This window comes from Papio anubis, chromosome 8, assembly GCF_008728515.1.
Source record: "Papio anubis isolate 15944 chromosome 8, Panubis1.0, whole genome shotgun sequence".
NCBI classification, from domain to species: Eukaryota; Metazoa; Chordata; class Mammalia; order Primates; family Cercopithecidae; genus Papio; species Papio anubis.
The window spans coordinates 71,162,588-71,184,797 of NC_044983.1; the positions used below are offsets into that span (position 1 = coordinate 71,162,588).

The 22,210-nt window shown below is 34.6% G+C and overlaps 1 protein-coding gene across 4 annotated transcripts in view; it reads left to right on the forward strand.

Annotated features, from left to right (window-relative positions):
- HNF4G (hepatocyte nuclear factor 4 gamma) overlaps positions 1 to 22,210 on the forward strand; it is a 156,945-nt gene that overhangs the window by 113,150 nt on the left and 21,585 nt on the right. For 3 of the 4 annotated variants that reach the window (XM_009213233.4, XM_009213231.4, XM_009213232.4), the window contains one exon: positions 20,868 to 21,036. In XM_009213233.4, coding sequence (XP_009211497.1) covers positions 20,891 to 21,036 — 146 coding nt within the window. In that variant the 5' untranslated portion in view covers positions 20,868 to 20,890. Of the gene's footprint in view, positions 1 to 14,577; positions 17,198 to 20,867; positions 21,037 to 22,210 lie in introns of those variants that run through there. The other variant, XM_003902882.5, reaches the window with a different exon arrangement.

Below are 22,210 nucleotides of genomic sequence, written 5' to 3' on the forward strand. Positions count from 1 at the left end.
GATTGAATATTTTGGCCTACACTTACATTGTTGTGGCAGAGTTTTACCGTGTGTGACACAAAAAGCACTCTAAGAAAAAAAGGGTTATTCAACCAATTAAGATATAAAATTATATTTTGCAATGGAGCAATCTCTGTAAGGAAAATTTGAACTCATATTTCTAAATAGTAATGGTAATTTTAAATTACCATTAAGATTCCAAAGGAAAATTATAGCAGCAAACTAAGAATGAACCTTAGAGAATGTTTGTATTTATGAGGTGGATGAGGAAACAAGCAAACAAAAAAGGGAGTTGTCACAAATGTGGAGGATGAATCAGAAGAATATAATTTTAAATAAAAATATTTACTGCATTTGGTAAGTTGGAGGGAGATTTCAAACAAAGCTAGAAACTGAAATGTCAGAACTCATGTAAATAGAACGGATCTTCATTATTTGCCAATTCCATATTTATGAATTTTCTACTTGCTCAAATTTATTTATTTATTTATTTATTTATTTATTTATTTATTTATTTAGAGACAGGGCCTCACTCTGTCACCAGGCTGGAGTGCAGTGGCGTGATCATGGCTCACTGAAGCCTCAATCTCCCAGGCTCAAGCGATCCCCTCACCTCAACCTCCTGACTAGCTGTGACCACAGGTGCACATCACCACACTGGGCTAAGTTCTGGGTTTACAGGCCTGAGCCACTGCACCTGGCCTCAAATTTATGTTTAACCTCCAAATCAATACTTGGACACTTTGGCATCCTTTCTTGGACATATGCAGAGCGGTGGAAATGTTTGAGTAACTCATTGCGCGTATTCCCAGTTGAAGTCCAAGGCAATGAGCAATACTCTTCCTTCTTGTTTCAGCTCTCATGCCACAAGCGTTTTTTTTTTCTTCTCCTTCTCCTTCTCCTTCTCTTTTTTCTCCTTCTCCTTCTCCTTCTCCTTCTCCTTCTCCTTCTCCTTCTTCTTCTTCATCTTCTTTTTTTTGTTGTTGTTGAGACAGGGTTTTGCTCTGTTGCCCAGGCTGGAGTGCAGTGGTACCATCATAGCTCACAGTGGCCTTGACCTCCCAGGATCAAGCAGTCCTTCCACCTCAGCCTCCCAAGTAGCTGGAACTATAGGCATGCCACCACACCAGGCTAATTTTTTTTTTTAAACTTTTAGTAGAGACAGGGTCTCACTCTTCAGTTGTCCAGGTTACTAAACATTCTTTTCAAAACATATTTAGTGCTCTGTTTTCCTCATTTTTGTGCTTTTTGTTGGTGTTTAAAATGGTCCTCAAGCATATTGTTGAACTACTCTCTAGTGTTCATCAGAACAAAAGGTCTATGATGTGCCTTATAGAGAAAATATGTGTTAGATAAGCTTTCAGATTTGAGTTATAGTATTGTTGGATGTGAGTTTAATGTTAATCAATAATATATATTAAATCAGTGGTTTTTTTTTTTAATTATACTTTAAGTTCTAGGGTACATGTGCACAACATGCAGGCTTGTTACATATGTATATGTGTGCCATGCTGTGTGCTGCACCCATTAACTCGTCATTTACATTAGGTATATCTCCTAATGCTATCCCTCCCTCCTCTCTCCACCACGTGACAGGCCCCAGTGTGTGATGGTCCCCACTCTGTGTCTAAGTGTTCTCATTGTTCAGTTCCCACCTATGAGTGAGAACATGCAGTGTTTGGTTTTCTGTCCTTGTGAAAGTTTACTCAGAATGATGGTTTAACTGAAATGCATGTCCTACAAAGGACATGAACTCATCCTATTTATGACTACCCTAGTATTCCTTGGGGTATATGTGTATGCCACATTTCTTAATCCAGTCTATGTTGATGGACATTTGGGTTAGTTCCAAGTCTTTGCTATTACATGAATAATGCATAATAAACATACATGTACATATGTGTCTTTACAGCAGCAAGATTTATAATCCTTTGGGTTTACTGCCAATGTAGGATGACTGGGTCCGATGGTATTATTCTAGTTCTAGATCCTTGAGGAATCATACACTGTCTTCCACAATGGTTGAACTAGTTTACAGTCCCACCAACAGTGTAAAAGTGTTCCTATTTCTCCACATCCTCTCCAGCACCTGTTATTTCCTGATTTTTTAATGATTGCCATTCTAACTGGTGTGAGATGGTATCTCACTGTGGTTTTAATTTGCATTTCTCTGATGATGAGCATTTTGTCTTGTGTCTGTTGGCTGCGTAAATGTCTTCTTTTGAGAAGTGACTCTTCAGATCCTTTGTCCACTTTTTGATGGAGTTGTTTGATTTTTTTTTCTTGTAAATTTGTTTAAGTTCTTTGTAGATTCTGGATATCAGCCCTTTGTCAGATGGGTAGATTGTAAAAGTTTACTCCCATTCTGTAGGTTGCCTGTTCACTCTGATAGGAGTTTCTTTTGCTGTGCAGAAGGTCTTTAGCTTAATTAGATCCCATTTGTCAATTTTGGCTTTTGTTGCCATTGCTTTTGGTGTTTTAGTCATGAAGTTCTTGCCCATGCCTATGTCCTGAATGGTATTACCTAGGTTTTCTTCCAGGGTTTTTATGGTTTTAGGTGTAACACTTACGTCTTTAATCTATCTTGAATTAACTTTTGTATGAGGTGTAAGGAAGGGATCCAATTTCAGCTTTCTACATATGGCTAGCCAGTTTTCCCAGCACCATTTATTAAATATGGAATCTTTTCCCCATTTCTTGTTTTTGTCAGGTTTATCAAAGATCAGATGGTTGCAGATGTGTGGTATTATTTCTGAGGGCTCTGTTCTGTTGCATTGGTCTGTATCTCTGTTTTGGTACCAGTACCATGCTGTTCAGTTACTGTAGCCTTGTAGTATAATTTGAAGTCGGTAGCATGATGCCTCAAGTTTTGTTATTTTGAAAAGAAATTGCCCTGATTTTTAGAATTTTCAGCTTTTCTACTCTGGTGTCTCCCCATCTTTGTGGTTTTATCTACCTTTGGACTGTGATGATGGTGACGTACAGATGGGGTTTTGGTGTGTATGTCCTTACTGCTTGTTAGCTTTCCAACTCTGTGAAGAAAGTCATTGGTAGCTTGATGGGGAGGGCCTTGAATCTATAAGTTACCTTGGGCAGTATGGCCATTTTCAAGATATTGATTCTTCGTATCCATGAACATGTAATGCTTCTCTGCTTGTTTGTGTCCTCTTTTATTTCATTCAGCAATAGTTTGTAGTTCTCCTTGAAGATGTCCTTCACATCCCTTGTAAGTTGAATTCCTAGGTATTTTATTCTCTTTGAAGCAATTGTGAATTGGAATTCACTCATGATTTGGCTCTCTGTCTGTTATTGGTGTATAGGAATGCTTGTGATTTTTGCACATTGATTTTGTGTCCTGAGACTTTGCTAAAGTTGCTTATCAGCTTAAGGAGATTTTGGGCTGAGACGATGGGGTTTTCTAAATATACAATCATGTCCTCTGCAAACAGGGACAATTTGACTTCCTCTTTTCCTAATTGAATACCCTTTATTTCTTTCTTCTGCCTGATTGCCCTAGCCAGAAATTCCAACACTGTGTTGACTAGGAGTGGTGAGAGAGGGCATCCCTGTTTTGATCCAGTTTTCAAAGGGAATATTTCTAGTTTTTGCCCATTCAGTATGATATTGGCTAATAACTAAGATCAGAGCAGAACTGACAGAAATAGAGACACAAAAAAATCCTTCAAAAAATCAATGAATCCAGGAGCAGGTTTTTTGAAAAGATGAACAAAATTGATAAACCGCAAGCAAGACTAATAAAGAAGAGAGGAAAATCAAATAGTCGCAATAAAAACTGATAAAGGGGATATCACCACCGATCCCACAGAAATACAAGCTACCATCAAAGAATACTGTAAACTTCTCTACGCAAATAAACTAGAAAATCTGGAAGAAATGGATAAATCCCTGGACACATACACCCTCCCAAGACTAAACCAGAAAGAAGTTGAATCCCTGAATAGACCTATAACAGGCTCTGAAATTGACGTAATAATTAATAGCCTAGCAACCAAAAAAAGTCCAGGACAAGATGGATTCACAGCTGAGTTCTACCAGAGGTACAAAGAGGAGCTGGTACCATTCCTTCTGAAACCATTCCAATCAATAGAAAAAGATGGAATCCTCCCTAACTCATTTTATGAGGCCAACATCATCCTGATACCAAAGTGTGGCCGAGACACAACTAAAAAAAAGAGAATTTTAGACCAATATCCCTGATGAATATCAATGCAAAAACCCTTAATAAAATACTGGCAAACCAAATCCGGCAGCACATCAAAAAGCTTATCCACCAAGGTCAAATTGGCTTCATCCCTGGGATGCAAGGCTGGTTCAACATACGCAAATCAATAAACGTAATCCATCATATAAACAAAATCCAAGACAAAAACCACAAGATTATCTCAATAGATGCCGAAAAGGACTTCGACAAAACTCAACAGCCCTTCATGCTAAAACCTCTCAATAAACTAGGTATTGATGAGCTGTATCTCAAAATAATAAGAGCTGTTTATGAGAATCAGTGTCTTTAAATAGAAACACACACAAAAGGAATGTTACATATTGATTCGTCCATGAAAATGTTGTGACCAGAGGCTCGCAGGAGCATAGCCCTATTTCTCCTAGGAACAGTGTTTCAGTATTTGCTAATTCAATGTTCACTATGACTTTGTAAAAAATGATTACCATAGATAATGAGAATCAGTATACAAACAGATGTATACATAGATACACACACATCCTTTTTGTGTTTAAGGAGTTAAAGTAGAAAATTATAGTATACTAGTATTAGTTACAGTCTCCGAGAATACAACCACAAAAACATATTTAAGCCATTAGTAAATTTCATTATATTGCAATCAGAATTCAAGTAATTTTAATATTTGCTTCTGAAATTGGTGCACCATTTAGCTGTTTTGATACCATAAACAAGTAAATTTTATAAATGTAGATATATGAGATCTTTCAGGTACTGTGATCGACTCATTTATAAAATGTATCTTTGAGTATATATTAGGATTTCTCCTTTTCTGTGTAAACTAAGTAAAATTCAATACTTTCTCTGCTAACTTTATTTAAAGAATGCTTCTTGAGCTCTCTGTTATTTGATAGGAATTTAGTAGTACAGAGAAATCAATAGACTTTTCTACTTCCTTTCTGTCTGTTTGAAATCTTGAATAAAGGCTTTAAACCTGATAGCAATACCTTTATCTCTAACCCTGTGCATTTGAGAGTGCATAATTGTGCATTTTGCAATTTCCTTGTCTCATTTGTTCTCTCTTGTTTATCTGCTTACTCCTAAGGCTGGGCAAAGTGATAATATATGAGTGGCCCATGTAGTAGGTAGAAAATGAGGGCGAGTCCATGGATATCTTATCCATGTCTTGGTACTAGTGGCATGCAATAATATGGGCCTACCAAAGCTCCTAGATTTTTTCAGCTCTAAGTTTTTTGTTAGATACACTGCCAATATATAGAAAAGACTATAACATGGGAAAATACGAGTGGTTAGTTACATTCAGGCCTTGCTGTTTGTAGCCTTAAACTTCATGTAAAACCTCAATGAAACATATTTTCTCACTTTTAAGATAAAGGATTTGAACAATTGATCTAACTCTTTCACAGCATTACTGTGATTATCAGAGGAATAAAAAGCAATTTTAGTAATCTATCTTTTCTTCTAAAATACTTCACTTTCTCTATGTTTGAAAAACGAGGTCCCTCATAGAACAAGGTCAGTATTATGGGAGAATGACTCATTTAATTCTAAAATGTAACGTGTTACAATAATTTGTCTTAAGATGGTTCAATGCAGGTGTCATAGAATGAGTTCCGATGGGTCTGCAGAGGTGAATTCATAGGAATGTTTGTTACCTCTCTGTTTGGATTTATGAAACTGGTTCTCTAGCTTCATTGTATAGTAATGCCCCAAAAGTGAAAAGCCTAAACTTCTTCTACTTTTTTCATGCTTTTCGTGTGTATTAGTCTGTTCTCACGCTGCTGTAAAGATACTACCTGAGACTGGGTAATTGTGAACAAAAGAGGTTTAATAGACACAGTTCTGCATGACTGGAGAGGCTTCAGGAAACTTACAATCATGGCAGAAGGCGAAGCAGGACATATCTTGCAAGGCAGCAGGAGAGAAAGAGGGGAAACTGCCACTTTAAAAACCTCAGATCTCGTGAGAATTCCCTCACTATCATGAGAACAGCATGGGAGAAACCACCCTCATAACTCAGTCCCCTCCCCACTAGGTCCCTCCCTTGACACATGGGTACTACAATTCGACATGAGATTGGGGTGGAGACACAAAGTCAAACCATATCATCTTAGCTGTAGGCAAAAAATGGGATATATCTTTATTCTTTGACTTTCTAGAAATGCCACTCTCTCAAAAATATAAGCCTAGGAGACAGAGGGTGAAGGCAGGGTACTATTTTCTACCATAGTGGGGATAAGTGACACTTTTTTATCCTATTAGTTTAATATAGGCAATGGAAAATGATCATGTAAATGAAATTAATTACATAACTACCAAATGAACCACAAAGAAACAGAAAAGCATACTGTGAAAGAGAACTATGGGGAAGATTCACCTTAAGTTAGATGTGAATTTCCTTTCACTAATTTCTACTTGAATTATTTAGACATACTCAGGACTCCTGTTGTATTTTTTAAGATTCTGAGTTTGGATCACCTTTCTCATCACAACATTTATCTTATTTTTAATTTTTAAAAAATATTTGATTTTTAAACACTTAATTTTGTTGTCCTCTCCTCCAAACTTATATCCGATCACCATCCACCTTTCTCAAGAAGAGGAGCTACCAAAATCACATGGCAGTAAGGCCAGGAGGGTAGTAACAAAGCAGAACAGAGTGCGCGTGCAGAGACTACTGTTCCCCGCTCTAGATGTGAACCTGGGCACCTGTGCCACAGGGTCCTGGAGCAAGAATCAGAGTTCCAACCAAGATATCTGGACCTGTCCCACTCACCTCAAGGATAGATTGTGCCAGCCTAAATACATTATATCTGGAGAGCTGCTGGTGTTCTAGGCCTCTGGGAAAATAGCAGAGCTGTGATATTAAGCTGAGTTCCCCTATCCTTGATCCTCAGGGCACCAGACTTTGTAGCTGAAGGCATCACAAGCAGAGAGGTTGTACTTGTCACCTTGCAACAGAACTGGCAATTTTTTAACTGTTCTAGCACCTACCCACAAGGTTACTGTGCCTTACACTGCTGTGTGAGTCCTTCATTTATTATACTCAGGCAGGCAGATCCGGATATGAAGGTGAAAAGATCCACCAGTAGTAATAAATAATAATAGTAATAATAATAGTAATAATAATAATACCTAGGAAACCCAGCAGCTAGAGAAAGGAAATGTAAGTAGAACACTCAGGTACCAAACTGACATTTAGGCAGAATTTCTGCAGCAGGTTGATGACAATTAGAATAAAAATAATAAAGATTTAAGATAACTTTAGGTTTAAATCATTTTCTAAGACTAAAATGTATGATTTTGAGTTCAGAAATGTAGAAGGATTCAGTGAGAATATGGTCCCTATGGAGATCTAAATTAGTGGTCCAGAAGGTGCACTAGAATACGTATCTGAACAAGAGCAAAGCTGAAGAGATGGTAATCATAATGGAAAGCATACACGACAGAAGACTGGCAGGCATTGTTCAATGTTCAGTGTGCTTTTTTTTTTTTTTTTGAGACAGGATCTCACTGTGTCACCCAGGCTGGAGTGCAGTTGTGCGATCTAAGCTCACTACAACCTCTGCCTCCTGGGTTCAAGTGATTCTCCCACCTCAGCCTCCCCGGTAGCTGGGACTATGGGCATGCACCACCACATCCAGCTAATTTTGGTATTTTTCGGTAGATACAGGGTTTCACCATGTTGGCCAGGCTTGTCTCGAATTCCTGACCTCAGGTGATCCATCCGCCTTGGCCTCCCAAAGTGCTGGGATTACAGGTATGAGCCACCATGCCTGGCCTCAATGTACTTTTTGTTTCTAACTTAGTTAATCCTTACAAGAACCCTTTGAGATAGAAATTCTAGAGAAATATAATACTTGAATAATGAAAAATTTTGTAATAAAAGAATAAAGAAAGAACAAACTGTAAAAATGTAATGGAAGAATTCTCTCTTGATAAAGAAATGTTAAGTACAGATAGAAAGAGCTCATCAAGTTCCATGAAGGATCATGAAAAAATAAAATTAAAAGATGCACTCCTAGACATATGGTAAAACTCTATTCCAAATATCAACAGTCAAATTTATCATTTCAATACAACAGGTTAGAATTGATAAAAATTACATTTACAAAAGATAGAGGTTAAAGGACTTTGATATCTTATCTTTCCACTAAGATATTATTTACTTGCTAAAGAAAGGTATTTTCTGCTCATTTGTTATGCTTTGTCATCTTTATTTAAATATGCATGAAATGTATTATTCTATGTGGTGTGGTGTGAGTCCAACTTACCTTTATCTAGGATAATAAAATATCAAAATAATTATTTGGATGAAATATCCCTTTTTCACACTGAACTTAAACACTTTTATATTATATAATCAGCCCTTCATATCTATGGTTTTCATAATCACAGATTTCATCAATCACAGACTGAAGATATTTTCAAAAATGAATAAATAAAAAATAATAAAACAATATAAATAAACAATTATGATGACTATGTAGCATCTGCATTGTATTAGGTATTATAAGTAATCTAAAGGTAATTTAAAGTATACAAAAGGATGTGCATAGATTATATGCAAATACTTTTTATAAAAAGTATAAAATATATTTGTATAAATATATATTTGTATAAAATATATGCGATTTTATACAAAATGAGCATCTGAGGATTTTGGTATCCACAGGGTTACTGAAACTGCCCCATATGGATACTAAAAGACAACTGTATTAATTTGCCATATACACCAAATAAATTGGAATTTTTCTTTTATCTCCTGTTCTATTTATTCTTAAACACAACTATTCTGTTTTTATTATAATGGCTTTATACTATGTTTGCGTATCAGATAAGTTCATCTTCGCTATTCTTTCATTTATAACTTTTGGCTATTTTAAAATTTTTATTCTTTAATATGAGTTTGAAGTTATAACATCTAAAACCCCTCTACCTCATCAAAAATAAATAAATAAATTCCTCCTGTGGCTGGCTTTGTACTTGGAACTGCGTATGTTATTTTGAGAGAAGAGTTATTTTTATATACTAGATGTTACATATAAGAAATTGAATCTTAATTATTGTTTTCATTTCTGGTTGGTTATTTTCTAGAATGTGATTTTCATATCATTTTCCAAGATTTATACCATTATTTTTTTCTTTCCCTATTGTAAATGCTAGAACATAAAAAATAATAGTGATTAGTACTGGTAAGATTGCATACTTTTGTAGTATTTCTAGACTAAGGGAAATGATCTTAATATGTCACCATTTAGAACCATGTTCAATGTTGAGTTTTGGTATATTTTAAAAATTATATTTATGTGGGCACCTTCTATTCCAGTGCTTGTTTTTTATACCACATTGAATCATGTTCCCCAAACATTACCTCTTATATTTAAGCCTGGAGTGGAAGTGAATGGGGCAAAAGAAGAATGTTCTTTGTGCTCTGGAAAGTCAGCATTGGTATCATGAGGTAGATATGCAATCATATACAGGAGACTGCATTAGAAATGGAATAAGTTTTTCTTCCTATTTAAACTAGTCCCAGGCTAGTAATCCTATATGTGTATTTTGCAACTTCCCACTGAAATACCCATGACTAAACTACCGTGCAAATTAAGACAGGCATTCAAGAGTCAGACAGTATCAGGGTTACATCTCTATCTAGCTGTAAACCAATGAATTTGTTCTGTTGCAGAAGTCTAAATGTATAGGATATTAACTCTATTTCTCAATCCAGCTTCATGGATCCTATAGAAAAATAATGGTTCAGCTATTTGTCTCTTTATACAGATATAAATCATCATCATTATCATCATGATCATTATTTTATCATGGTTACTTGATTATAAGCTCCATGAGGGCAAGGATTTTCTCTATTTTTTCATGTAGAAATATCCAGTCATTAGAAAACCATTTGACACATAAAATGTACTCATATCCTCAGTGTAAATGCTATACACTTCAAAGTTTATTATTTGCATATATATTTTATTCACACTTTCAATAAGTATTTGTGAAGCATTTCCTGTGTGACATACAGTATTCTAGGCACTGCAGACATAATAGTAAATAGAAAATACAAGGTCTTTGCCTTCATAGAACTTGTGTCTTAAAATGGTGGTTCTTAGATTTTGCTGCACATTGGAATCACCTAAAGAGTTTTTAAAGCACTGATACCAGCTTCTACCTCCAGACTTTCTGATTTAATTCATGTCTGATGCAACTTGAACCTTGGGGGCCTCCAAAAGTTCTCCAGATAATTGTAATTATTATGCACCAGAATTTTTGAATCATTGGCCTAATATACAAGTTGGCATTAAGCAATTCCAGGTTTCTTACTTGAGAGTGATAATAGATTGTGTAGATTATGTTACAAAAGCCACCACTTTACCTACTATGTTTAGTTCATATTATATCATATGTTTACTACTAATATTATTTTAATTATGTCCTATATCCTTGAACCAAAAAAAAGTTCCTTATGGTATTTTTGAGAAACCAACCAACACTATTTTTCTAAAAACACATTTATCAAAAAGGAGGTGAAATATTTAACATTTCAGTTGAGCCAGTTATACACCTACCTCTATTAAATGGAGATGCAAATATTGTTTACTTTTATCCCAATCAAATATCACATTAAAATATTGTTCTCCATATGTATCTAAGAAAGCTTTAAAGAGGAATTTTGAGCAGTTCTTGACTACTTGACTGAACATATAATCTATTATTATGTTTTATATGGATAAACTCTTATTTATATACTTATTTATTTATTTATCTGGCTTCCAGATGCTAAAGTGTATGTTCATTATAGTACATTATAGTTCATTAAAATGTTCAAGTTTAAATTGCACTCAGCATAGTGAAACTGCTGCTATTTTTCTTAAACATTATACCTCTTCAGAACATATTTGCAATAGGTACTGGCCCAAACTGATAACTTCCTTCCCGTCATTTTGCATAATGCAGCAACTTTGGTTTCAAAATGCCACTACAATCTTAAATATTCTGACTAGCTTTGCTGAGTTTGCAGTAGCAACAATGATAATACCCACTGTAAAAAGGAAATGCAGAAATAGTGACTGGCAAATCCTAACATGTTCCTTATATCCACACTTTAGTTTCCTTACCAGTATAATCTATATTCCAGTTAATAATTTAGTGCTAATCAGCTCCTTATCTTCTGAAAAGGAGAGTCTGCTTTGAATCACAAGGCAGTTGACCTTGAAGGTAGGTTTAATATATGCAGATTTCTTATATCACCTCTAAGCTTTTGTTACTCAGAGTATTTTCTTGGTTACATTTAGCTGTGAGCTGTGCAAACCTCATTTTGTCTATCCTAGCAGTAACTGATTTAATAACGATAGTTTTTACTCTTCCTTAGTTTTGGATTTTACATTTATTTGTATAACTAGTTTTAAATAACATAGTGTATTAATGTGCAAATAAAATAAATATAAATAGTTCAGGAAAACCATAAATACTAGAAAGAATACAGTAGGATCTTTCTAAACAAATTCAGCTATTTCACAAGGTGCTTATGTATCTCTGTCAACTTTCTTTAGATTTTACTATCAAATGGCATTTTTTAGTAATGATGTGATAAAGATTTAAAATTGGTTCTTTGGACTGCATTTTGTGAATTGAAAATGAATATGAATTGAGAAATGAGCTGTAGAATTTTATTATATATAAAACTATAAGCAAAGCTATATTATTATTATAAAACCATGTAAGCAAAGCTATAGAAGTTCAGTTTAAATTTTAAAAATTTTCAACAAATCGAGGACAGGAACATGTTTCAAAAATAATATCAAAATTAGAATTTTTGCATGTTATAAGAGCTTCAGTTTAAATGTGTTAATAAATTAATGCGACTGCATAGATTTAAACTGAACAGCAAAGGAAAAAGATAAAAAATAATTTTTAATTTATCTAAAAAGTACACATAATCTAGGCTTTAGGAAAAAAATTTATAAAGCTCTTTGGAAATAGAATCCCATCATGAGACAATTTCAAACTTATTTGTATGTAAATAGTAGTGACTTGCCTTAAATATTAAAATACCCATCTTTGTTTGCTGTAATTGTGAATTTACTTATTTTCTCCCACCAAAATTAGGAAGAAGAAAATACAAGATTTCTATTTCGAATGAGGAAGAATGGTTAATTAGGACAGTGGCAGCAAGGAAATATGATGATTTTTTTTTTAATTGAGATCCTTTTTGAGAAACAAAAGGTGGCTTTGCTTTGAATTAAAAAGTCATTTTTGTTGGGTAGAGTTCTTCACTTAATGGTTTCCTGCTTACACTGAAAAATACACTGGTTGATTTAGATTTGTTATTTTTATTCATTTTGCTTTTAGTGATCACATTTGTGTAATCTTCATGCTTGAAAAGTAGAATATGAAAACAACAAGAAATATAGATGTGCTTTGGAGATTGATAGGTAGTGCTTTTGCTAGGGAAAAGAATCTCAAAGAAATAAGTTTAAAAAACACATTTTGTTAACTCTATTTTACAATAAAATGTTTCTATACTGGTATTAGCATTCCAAATTATTTTCATGAAACTTATTTTATGAAAATAACCTTCATCTTATTAGCTTGCTTTCTATTTTAAATCACGTGGCGAAAGAATGATTAAATCAAATGTAAGTTATGGGGCAATTTAAATGGCTTAATCGTCTTCCAGATAAGATAGAAATGTTTCTGCTATTATCCTGAAGAATCAATAGCGAACTGAGTTGTCTTCTTTAAACACTATGCTGTTTTCACTGCTTGTTATGTTGCTTTAAAGAAATTTAAATATTTCACATGCCAGTTTAGAGAACTATTGCTTGAAAGAAACACTTTTCAAGATCATTAGTTGTGCTATTTAAAATTAACCTTTTATCTACAAATAATGTTGTCATTCTCTTTGGAGTGTTTGACCTGACTAGAGCTATGATGGCACATTTTAGCCTGCAAAACATGAGATTTCACTAAGTAAAAGTAATGTTTTGCTCATTTTAGAGAACAGATACTGGAAAGCAATGTTAAGAGAAATTTTCAGTAGTTCATAGTTTATCATAGATTTATATTTTTTGATATAGGTTAAATTTATACATCTTTAGAAAATGTGTGCTATTTATTATAAATTACTATTTTATGTATTACTATATATAAATGATGTGTTTCCCAGTTTAACCTTTAGAAGTAAACTTAAAAGCACTCATAAATTTCTGTTGAATGTAGGGTTTAATAACATAGGCCTTATTTATTTGAGGATAATTTTCTTCTACTATCACCTAGGCATAAAATTAATACAGTTTTATTTTTAACTACTTAAGCTCTTAATCTAATGCACCCTTAATGAACTTACCCGTGTAAAGTACTTGATGAAGCCATCATGAAAGGCTGCTTGGATAATATTCATCAGTTCCTTTGCTGAAAATAACTGAATTTTAATGTGAACAGTTATATATTCACCATAACTGTTTCAAGTATTAAGTTTATGCAACTTAAATAATTTCATTTTGTTCAATTGTTCCACAGACATGTTTATTGAGTAATGAAAACACCACAATCATGATTGAATGGGAAACACAAAGAATTAGTATTAAGAGTATGCTGTGTGTTTTGATTATGATGCATAACTGAAAACCTAAAATTAACTGTAACTTAAATTGTTTCTCGTGACTTTTTTTCTTTCTCATCCTCCTTTTTCATTCTCCCCTTCTCCTCTTTAAATAAATAAAAATATTCTGAATGTAGCTGAGCTAGTTTTAGAAGTAGAGAGGAAGATTGGTTATAAAGAGGAATATAAGTTAATTTATAAATACAAGTGATCTCAAGTTAAAATCAATATGAAGACAGCCTCTAATCTCCATGTAGCCAAAACCTGGGATTAACTCAAGTTCTCAATGTCTTTTGTAAATCATACTAATTAGTTTTCAGGGTAGGCACATCTTACCAGCTTTATACACTTATCAAGAGTCATTTGGATTTGTTACCTAGTGTATGATTGCCATTTGTTCTTGTTATTTCATTTCACAATTTCATTAAAAATTGTGCAATCTAATGCAACATGAGCATTAAAAGGCTTTCATTTTATCTTTTTGAAACAAAGTCTCGCTCTATTACCCTGGCTGGAGTGCAGGGGCATGATCTTGGCTCACTGCAACCTCCACCTCCCAAGTTCAAACGATTCTCCTACCTCAGCCTCCCGAGTAGCTGGGATTATAGGCAACGCCACCATGCCCGTCTAGTTTTTTTGTATTTTTAGTAGAGATAGGGTTTTGCCATGTTGCCGAGGTTGGTCTCAAACTCCTGGGCTCAAGCAGTCTACCCGCCTTGGCCTCCCAAAGTGCTGGGATTATAGGCGTGAGCCACTGTGCCTGGCCAAAAGACTTTTTTATTTTTATTTTTTCTCCACTATAAAAACCAAGGGAAATACTATGGAAGTAGATAAAAGCAAATTGACTACATTATAGACAATATTTTGAAAAACTAAAATTCTAGAAGGCTTCTAGATTTTTGCTTTGGATTGCCTTATGAGTGGCTTTAACTTTTTTCTCCATTAAAAAATAAAAAAAAACTAGAAATCAAAGGCAATGTGTGAGACATATGAACAAATAATTTAGTAAAGAACCCCAATCAGTGCATTCTTACTTAATGAAAAGGTCTTGGTTTTACAAACGGTAGCATCCATATCCCCCTATGTAAAATAAGATCAAGTAAGGCTTGATCTTTTCTGTTTTATTTATTTAAGGCTTTTATGACTTTCTGTTTTATTTATTTCATTTGCTTAATCAGTTGGGTAAATTATGAGTCCTAGAATTTAAGAAAAGAGGGCTTCCACTGTACTTTGTACTCTCCATCAGAGAAAAGCTAAAGAAACCCCTTGTTTTGTTAGGCTGAGGCTGGCTGAATTCCATGGGTGTTTCTACATCTGAATATCATTACAAAGACTACCCATTTGAGGAGATAAGCTTGCCATTCAAATCTACCATATCTTCTGGAAATTTTTGAGTTCTTACTCTGCGAAATGAAGAAAATAACATAAACTAACAAGAATGGGGCACAGGTTTCTTCTTGAATGCCAGCTCTGATTAGTTGCTAATTGCTACTTGAAGATCTGTGCTGAGATCCATCTCTAGCCCCTTTCACCTTAGAGTCGAATGCCTGGGTCTGGTGCTGTCAGCTGCGGCAACAGACTAGGGTAGAAGGATGAAACTATCACAGCATTGTTCTCCTGAGCTACAGCCACATTTCTTTCAGTGTTTTCCAGATGTATAAATGAGCTTTTCCTGTCTTTTTCTTTTTTATTTTTTCTTCTGCTGGGACACTCCCATCAGTGACATCCCTCTGTATTGGTTAATTATTTCATAGATTAGAAAGTTTGTGGGCTCTGCACAATTCATCCCTTTGGTTCCTATAGAAAACAAATGTTTGTTAACTCATTTAAAATAAGGACAACTTCACTCAAATAAAATTCATAGAATAAAAACCACTTCTGTCTACTTCTCTAAAAACTGAATAACCTATGTCTTGTCTTCATTAAAGAAAGTCAGTCAAAAAAGAAAGTTTATTTCAAAATATTATCCTCACAATGAAGAGTATACAGAATATGAGGGCAAGAGGACTATTCCAATCATCACTGTTTGATTTAGTGAATCTGGCTGCTAAATTGACTCTAAGCTATTTTCTTTACAATTTGTCACATGGTTTAGAGTCTTTAAGAGGCCAGCCTTCCCAGGTGAAAAGTACAATAGTTTCTAAGACAGAGTATTCATAAGGTTTATGGTGTTAAGAAATTGGTTAAGAAATATTACTTCGCCGCAATCTTTAACAAATGTGGTAAAGGACATTCTGAATTTATAATGTAAATGGGGCTGGAATTGTTTCTTGGAAAATAGAATCAATAAACATATTCTCAGAAGTAAAATATATTGATTGAGTGCTATTGTCTAAATATTCCCTACACCCTAGAAGTTCCTTGTCAAATATACACACAGAAGATATACTATGCTATATAAATGAGGGTTGATGATAGGAATATATAGATCTACATGTTAGGGATAATTTTTTTTTCAGTTTAATGACATCAAAATTCAAAACAAATGAAACATTATACATGTAACCATGTTTTAAATGCCTCCCATGTACTAGCAGCTGTACTGGTTCTGCCCTTGGGAAGTTTACTGACATAGTTGGGACACAGGCCCATAAATAGATAATTAAAGAGAATGTAATTAAAGGCTATTTTAGGGTTATGCCCAGGGAGCTCTCAGGGTATGTCATAACTCCCCACATTTCAAATTACAAAATTTGCTTTCCTCCAAAATAAAGGTAGCCTTATTGCACATTTAAGAAAATTTGAAATTATAAAGTGTTATTGTGAAATGTTAACTTACAGACTTGATTTACCAAATTTACAACAGTAAAGTCAGTCCTATTTTTCAGAATATGAGAGGTATGTGATTTCAGCACCTTAAATGGGATACCTCACATTATTATTACAGTTTAAAACCTATGAGATTTTCTTTTCTATTTTTAATCCTTCTCGTAGTGATCTCATTTATTGTCTGCTGGAAGTCAATGTAGGAAATCATGTTAGTCCACTAAGCACTTCAGATAAGGCTATACCATGAAGCATTCCAAGATTATCACAAGGAATTGCTTTCGTATGCCATAAAAGAAGAAATAAGCAGAATATGGCCTGCCGAAGAAGGTTACAGTTTTACAGCCCCTCCCACTGCAGCTCTTAAGTCACTCAGTTACAGTTAACTTCGGATTATCACTCACAGACTGAAAGCAAAACACATCAAAACACTCATCACACACTCTGGGCTTGCGGTGCCACTTGTATATGCATTTCTAAATCAATGATGAGGGTATCAGAACCAATACTGGACATGGACATGGCAAATTACAGTGAAGTTCTGGACCCAACTTATACAACTTTGGAGTTTGAAACTATGCAGATTCTATATAATTCAAATGGTAAGTTATCATCTATTCATAGATGTAAAGAAAAGTAAGTATAATTGGAGAAGGTAGACTGAGCTTCCAAAAGTAGTGGCTCAATGTTTTTTTTTTTTTTGCTGGAGAGTTTAGGGCTTGCTTTTAAGGCCGCAAATCTGAGCTTTTGCACTTCATTACAAAATTTAAGTTAATGCTGTGGCTATTTTGTGTTAGAGGTAAGAAAACCCGGTTTTATGTAATAAAGTAATGTCAGAATTCTGTCATCGGTCAGTTAGAGAGGTAAAAAGAGTAGTTTCAGCTGTTATTTTATTTGCTGTAAGTCATAGTAATAAGTAATATTGGCAGATTGGCTGTGAAAGTATATTTTCTATGCAATATATAAAATGACTTATGGAACAAAGTTTCCATAGAACATTAGGGAGTTTCACTGATTGTCTGCTCTTTTCATTATAATTCCAGTTCTCAATTGGTACTGATGAGAAACTGCATTTTAAATTACTATCAGGTTTTTGCATTGAATGCAAATATGAAAGGGAATAAGGCTTGTATTATAACCTCACTTGACAGGCTAATGTTTAGCCGCACAAAGCTGTTGGTATTTAATTACTGTAATATTTTAACTTTAAATAAGACCTGAGTTGTTTAGGGTTTGTGTCTTTATGTAATACAGTTTACTATTGACTTTGAATTTAGACTTAATACCTAGTAAAAAATCTTGTTTAAAATATGTTAGCACTGTTAGAACTCCTAAGATCAAGTAATTATGTATACTTTGGAAAATGTGTGTGTGTGTGTTTAATGCAAGATTGAGAATATATCTTGTACTGAGGATATCTTACTATTCTACTGTATCGTATAATTTGTATGACTGGTGTTCTGGTTCTATTTTTAATAAGCAGTTCCTTATTAATGGAGATTTAAAAAAATAGTCAAAAGGTGAATTCTAAAAATTTAGCTCAAATATAGTTAAAATAAACCTGTAGTACAACTTTCGGGAAGTCACTGTTTCGTGTCCTTATGTTTAGACTTGATTAGAGATATTTCACAGAGTATTTCATCAGAATCATGACTTTAAAAAAACACTCATGATTAAGAAATGGCAGGGACATATTTACCATAATCATAACACTTATTTACTATGTTTAACGAATATACTGAAATAACGAATTCGTATGGCTATATCCAAAGTGTGGTGTAACTTGTTTGTAATAAGATTGTCAGCAACATGTAAGTATGACACTAAACTTGAAGCAGGAGTGGATTCTTTCATATTTCTATATAGTCTCTCACAATACAATCAATTCCAAACAGTTCTAACTTTCATTTTATTAGTATCTGTTTTGTTAATGTTACCAAAAGAAAAATGTTTAGCATTTTAATCCTATAATGTCACATGACTAATCCTAAGCATATTCTCATTAAAATTTTTTTCCTACTTCATGAAATTATATATGACAATATTTGTCTACTCAGAAATATTAGTAAGTAGAACATATGTAAGTTACAAAATGTAATCAGGACATGACAACCTTTAGTTTTATCCTTTTGTTAGATATACAATAATCAGTTGTCAATATAAAATTTTGCAATAAACTTTTACTATATTATATATTTAATATCTTTTGAATGCATATTGATTTTTAAAGATGTAATCCACAATATTAACTCATTTAAGAAATATTTATTTTATTATAAATATCTACATTTTAAAAATAATTCTTCCTTCAGAATTGTGTATTAGATGACCCACTATATCCAGGGCATAATCCTAAAAACTGGAAAACAGAAGACTAAATCAGACAGATAAATTCTCTACCACCATGGGGCTTACATTCTGTGTGTAAAGATGGGTAATAAATGAGCAGACCAATGCAGAATATACTTTTCACCAATAAAGTTATATAAAAAACTAAGGCCATTTAAAAAAACTAAGGCCAGGTGTGGTGGCTTATACCTGTAGTCCCAGCACTTTGGGAGGCTGAGGCAGGAGGATCACTTGAGCCCAAGAGTTTAAGACCAACCTGGACAACATAGTGAGACCTTATCTCAACAATAAAAATATTAAAAACTAGCTGGATGTGGTGGTGTACTCCTGTAGCACCAACTACTCAGGAGGCTGAGGTGGGAAGATTGCTTGAGCTCAGGAGGTCCAGGTTGCAGTGAGCTAGGATTACACCACTGCCCTCCAGTCTGGCTGACAAAGCAAGACCCTGACTCAAAAAATAATAATAATACTTAAAATAAGCTGGGGTCTAGGTTCTACTTGAAGGACAGATGGGAGGTGACATTTTAAAATGTGTGTTCAGAGAAGGTTTCACACAAAATGTGAGACTTTAACAGAAACCTTGTAGCTAGCTCAAAGAAAGGGAAGAACTTTCCTTCCAGACAGAAGGAAGAGCAGGTGAACAAGTTCTGAGATGAGAGTAGCCTTCAATGGTGGGAAAAAAAAAAAAAGAAGAAGATATTGCTGGAGAATAGTGAACTGGATGAAAAGTGGTACCAGATACTGGGATCAGAGATTTGGGGGAGCTGTAGGCAGGTTTGACATGCAGGGTTTACAGGCTGTGGGAAGATGCCTAGACTTTATTCTCTATCTAGTTACAACAGGGTTGGATGCAGAGGGTGACATTATATGAATTACTTAAAGCAATATCACTTAGGTGGCTTTAGGGTAACAAATAGTAGGGCAGCAAGAACGGAAGGAAAGAATTTAGATAGCGGGCTGTTGCCATAATCTAGAGGAAAGATGATGGTTGATTGAATAAGGATGTCCGTGGTGAAAAGTTATGGACTAAATATGTATTTCAGGCTGGGCGCGGTGGCTCACACCTGTAATCCCAGAACTTTGGGAGGTTGAGGTGGGCAGATCACCTGAGGGCAGGGGTTCAAGAACAGACTGGCCAATATGATGAAACCTCGTCTCTACTAAGATTGTCCTGGCATGGTGGCACACGCCTGTAATCTCAGCTACTTGGGAGGCTGAGGCGTGGGAATCATTTGAACCTGGGAGACAAGAGGTTGCAGTGAGCCAAGATCGCCCCACTATACTCCAACCTGAGCAACAGGGGAGACTCAGTCTCAAAAAATTAAATAAATAAATAAATAAATAAAAGTATTATAAACATGGACTTACCAAGGGATTGGTTACAAAAGATAAAGGAGAGAATACATTAAAGACTCACAGATTATTGGCCCTGGGAAACTGGATGGAACCATTGACTGATGTAGGGGAGACTGAAGGAAAGAAGAACAAGTTCTAGCAGAAAAATGAGTTTTGTTTTTGATACTTCGATTTACAATTCTGATTAGATTTCATAATGAGGTTCTTCAACAGGTGCTTGGGCATTTCAGGCTGATGCCCATGGGAGACATCGGGGCTAGAGAGATAAAATATTGGAATTATTCATCCTACAGCTAATATTTATTGTCATGGAACAGATAAACCTCCCTTGGGAAAGAGCGGAGTTGGAGACCTAAGCCCTATGGTGTCCCAAAGTTAAATGTTCAGAAATAAGAAAGGAGAGGTTGGAGCGGAAGCCGCCAGCCGAGGGGGTTAAAAGGAAAGCACCGGTGTGGGGTCTCCAGGAAGCCAACGAACGAACTGTTTGAGCCTCTAAATAATTGGCAGGACAATTTAATCAGGAAATAGTACTAACTGTAACTCTAATCTTGCTTTTTTTATTCACAGATAATTCTGCCCCAGAGACAAGTATGAATACCACAGACAACGGTGTCAACTGTCTGTGTGCCATCTGTGGGGACAGAGCAACAGGAAAACACTATGGGGCATCGAGTTGTGATGGGTGCAAGGGTTTCTTCAGACGCAGCATTCGTAAGAGTCACGTTTATTCTTGCAGGTACTTTAAATGCCCTTTTAGTCAAGTTATCTTTACAGGTGTTTCAGTTTGGCACGGAAAAAGTAAGAGAAGAAAATTCAGAGTTTTTGTGTATCTGTAAGTCTGTAAGTACAATCTCTAAACTGCAGTACAAGTCAGAACGTGTGGGTATGTATACAGGATGTATTCACATAGGTGGTTCTTTTTTATGAAACATTTTAGACTTACAGAAGGTATATAAAAAATCCACCTACCTACCACCCAGCTTAGACCAATATAGTTGAAGCCTTTAATGGACACCTCCTCTAGCACTTTTACTCCTTTGTCTCCTAAAGGTAACTACTATTGCAATTTCATGTTATCTTTTCCTTGTGTTTCTTTATTGTTTTATCACATGTTCATATACCTCTAAACATTTTAAAATCTTCATTTAAAAGGTTTTTCAATATGAGCATTTTTCTTCATGTTGATTTTTTAAGTGCCATTACATCCTAGGTCTAAAAACAAAATTATAAAAGTGCAGATGATTTTGGTAGTTTGTTGATATCAATGAGTGAAATTTAATTTTCAGTCCTAAAATTTAAAATATATTTCTCATGCCATATTTTTTGTCATTAAATTTAAATGTTTTGTCAGAAGCTTATTTAACTATATTATATTTGTCACGCATTTCCAGTAGGCTGTTTTCTTGTTTTTTTTTCCTTTATTTTTAGATGAACACCTAGTCAACATCATAACATGATTTAAGTATACATATTGCATCTTGATTCATATGTATGACTGTGCTTGAATGCAGATTGCATTTAGATTGAATATAGGCTATTAACAAAAATGGTTAAATTTAACAACAACAAAAAAACTATGTTTGTTCTGTCAATAAAAGGTACGTGTAGAATTATGTCCTTTTAAGAACAGATCAGACATTTGGGAAGAGGTTAACCCTCTCAAAGTCTTGCCATGTGATTTCCTAGGGTGCAATACAAGTTAATATATAACTCCCCAAATATCTATCTAGTTCTCTGATAATTCTTTAATTTTCCCAAGATAGGTTGAAGCAGGTTAAGAAAATACAAATTGCCCACTTTAAAAACTTTATAGGTCATATACACCATGGAATACTATGCAGCCATAAAAAAGGATGGGTTCATGTCCTTTGTAGGGACATGGATGCAACTGGAAACCATCATTCTCAGCA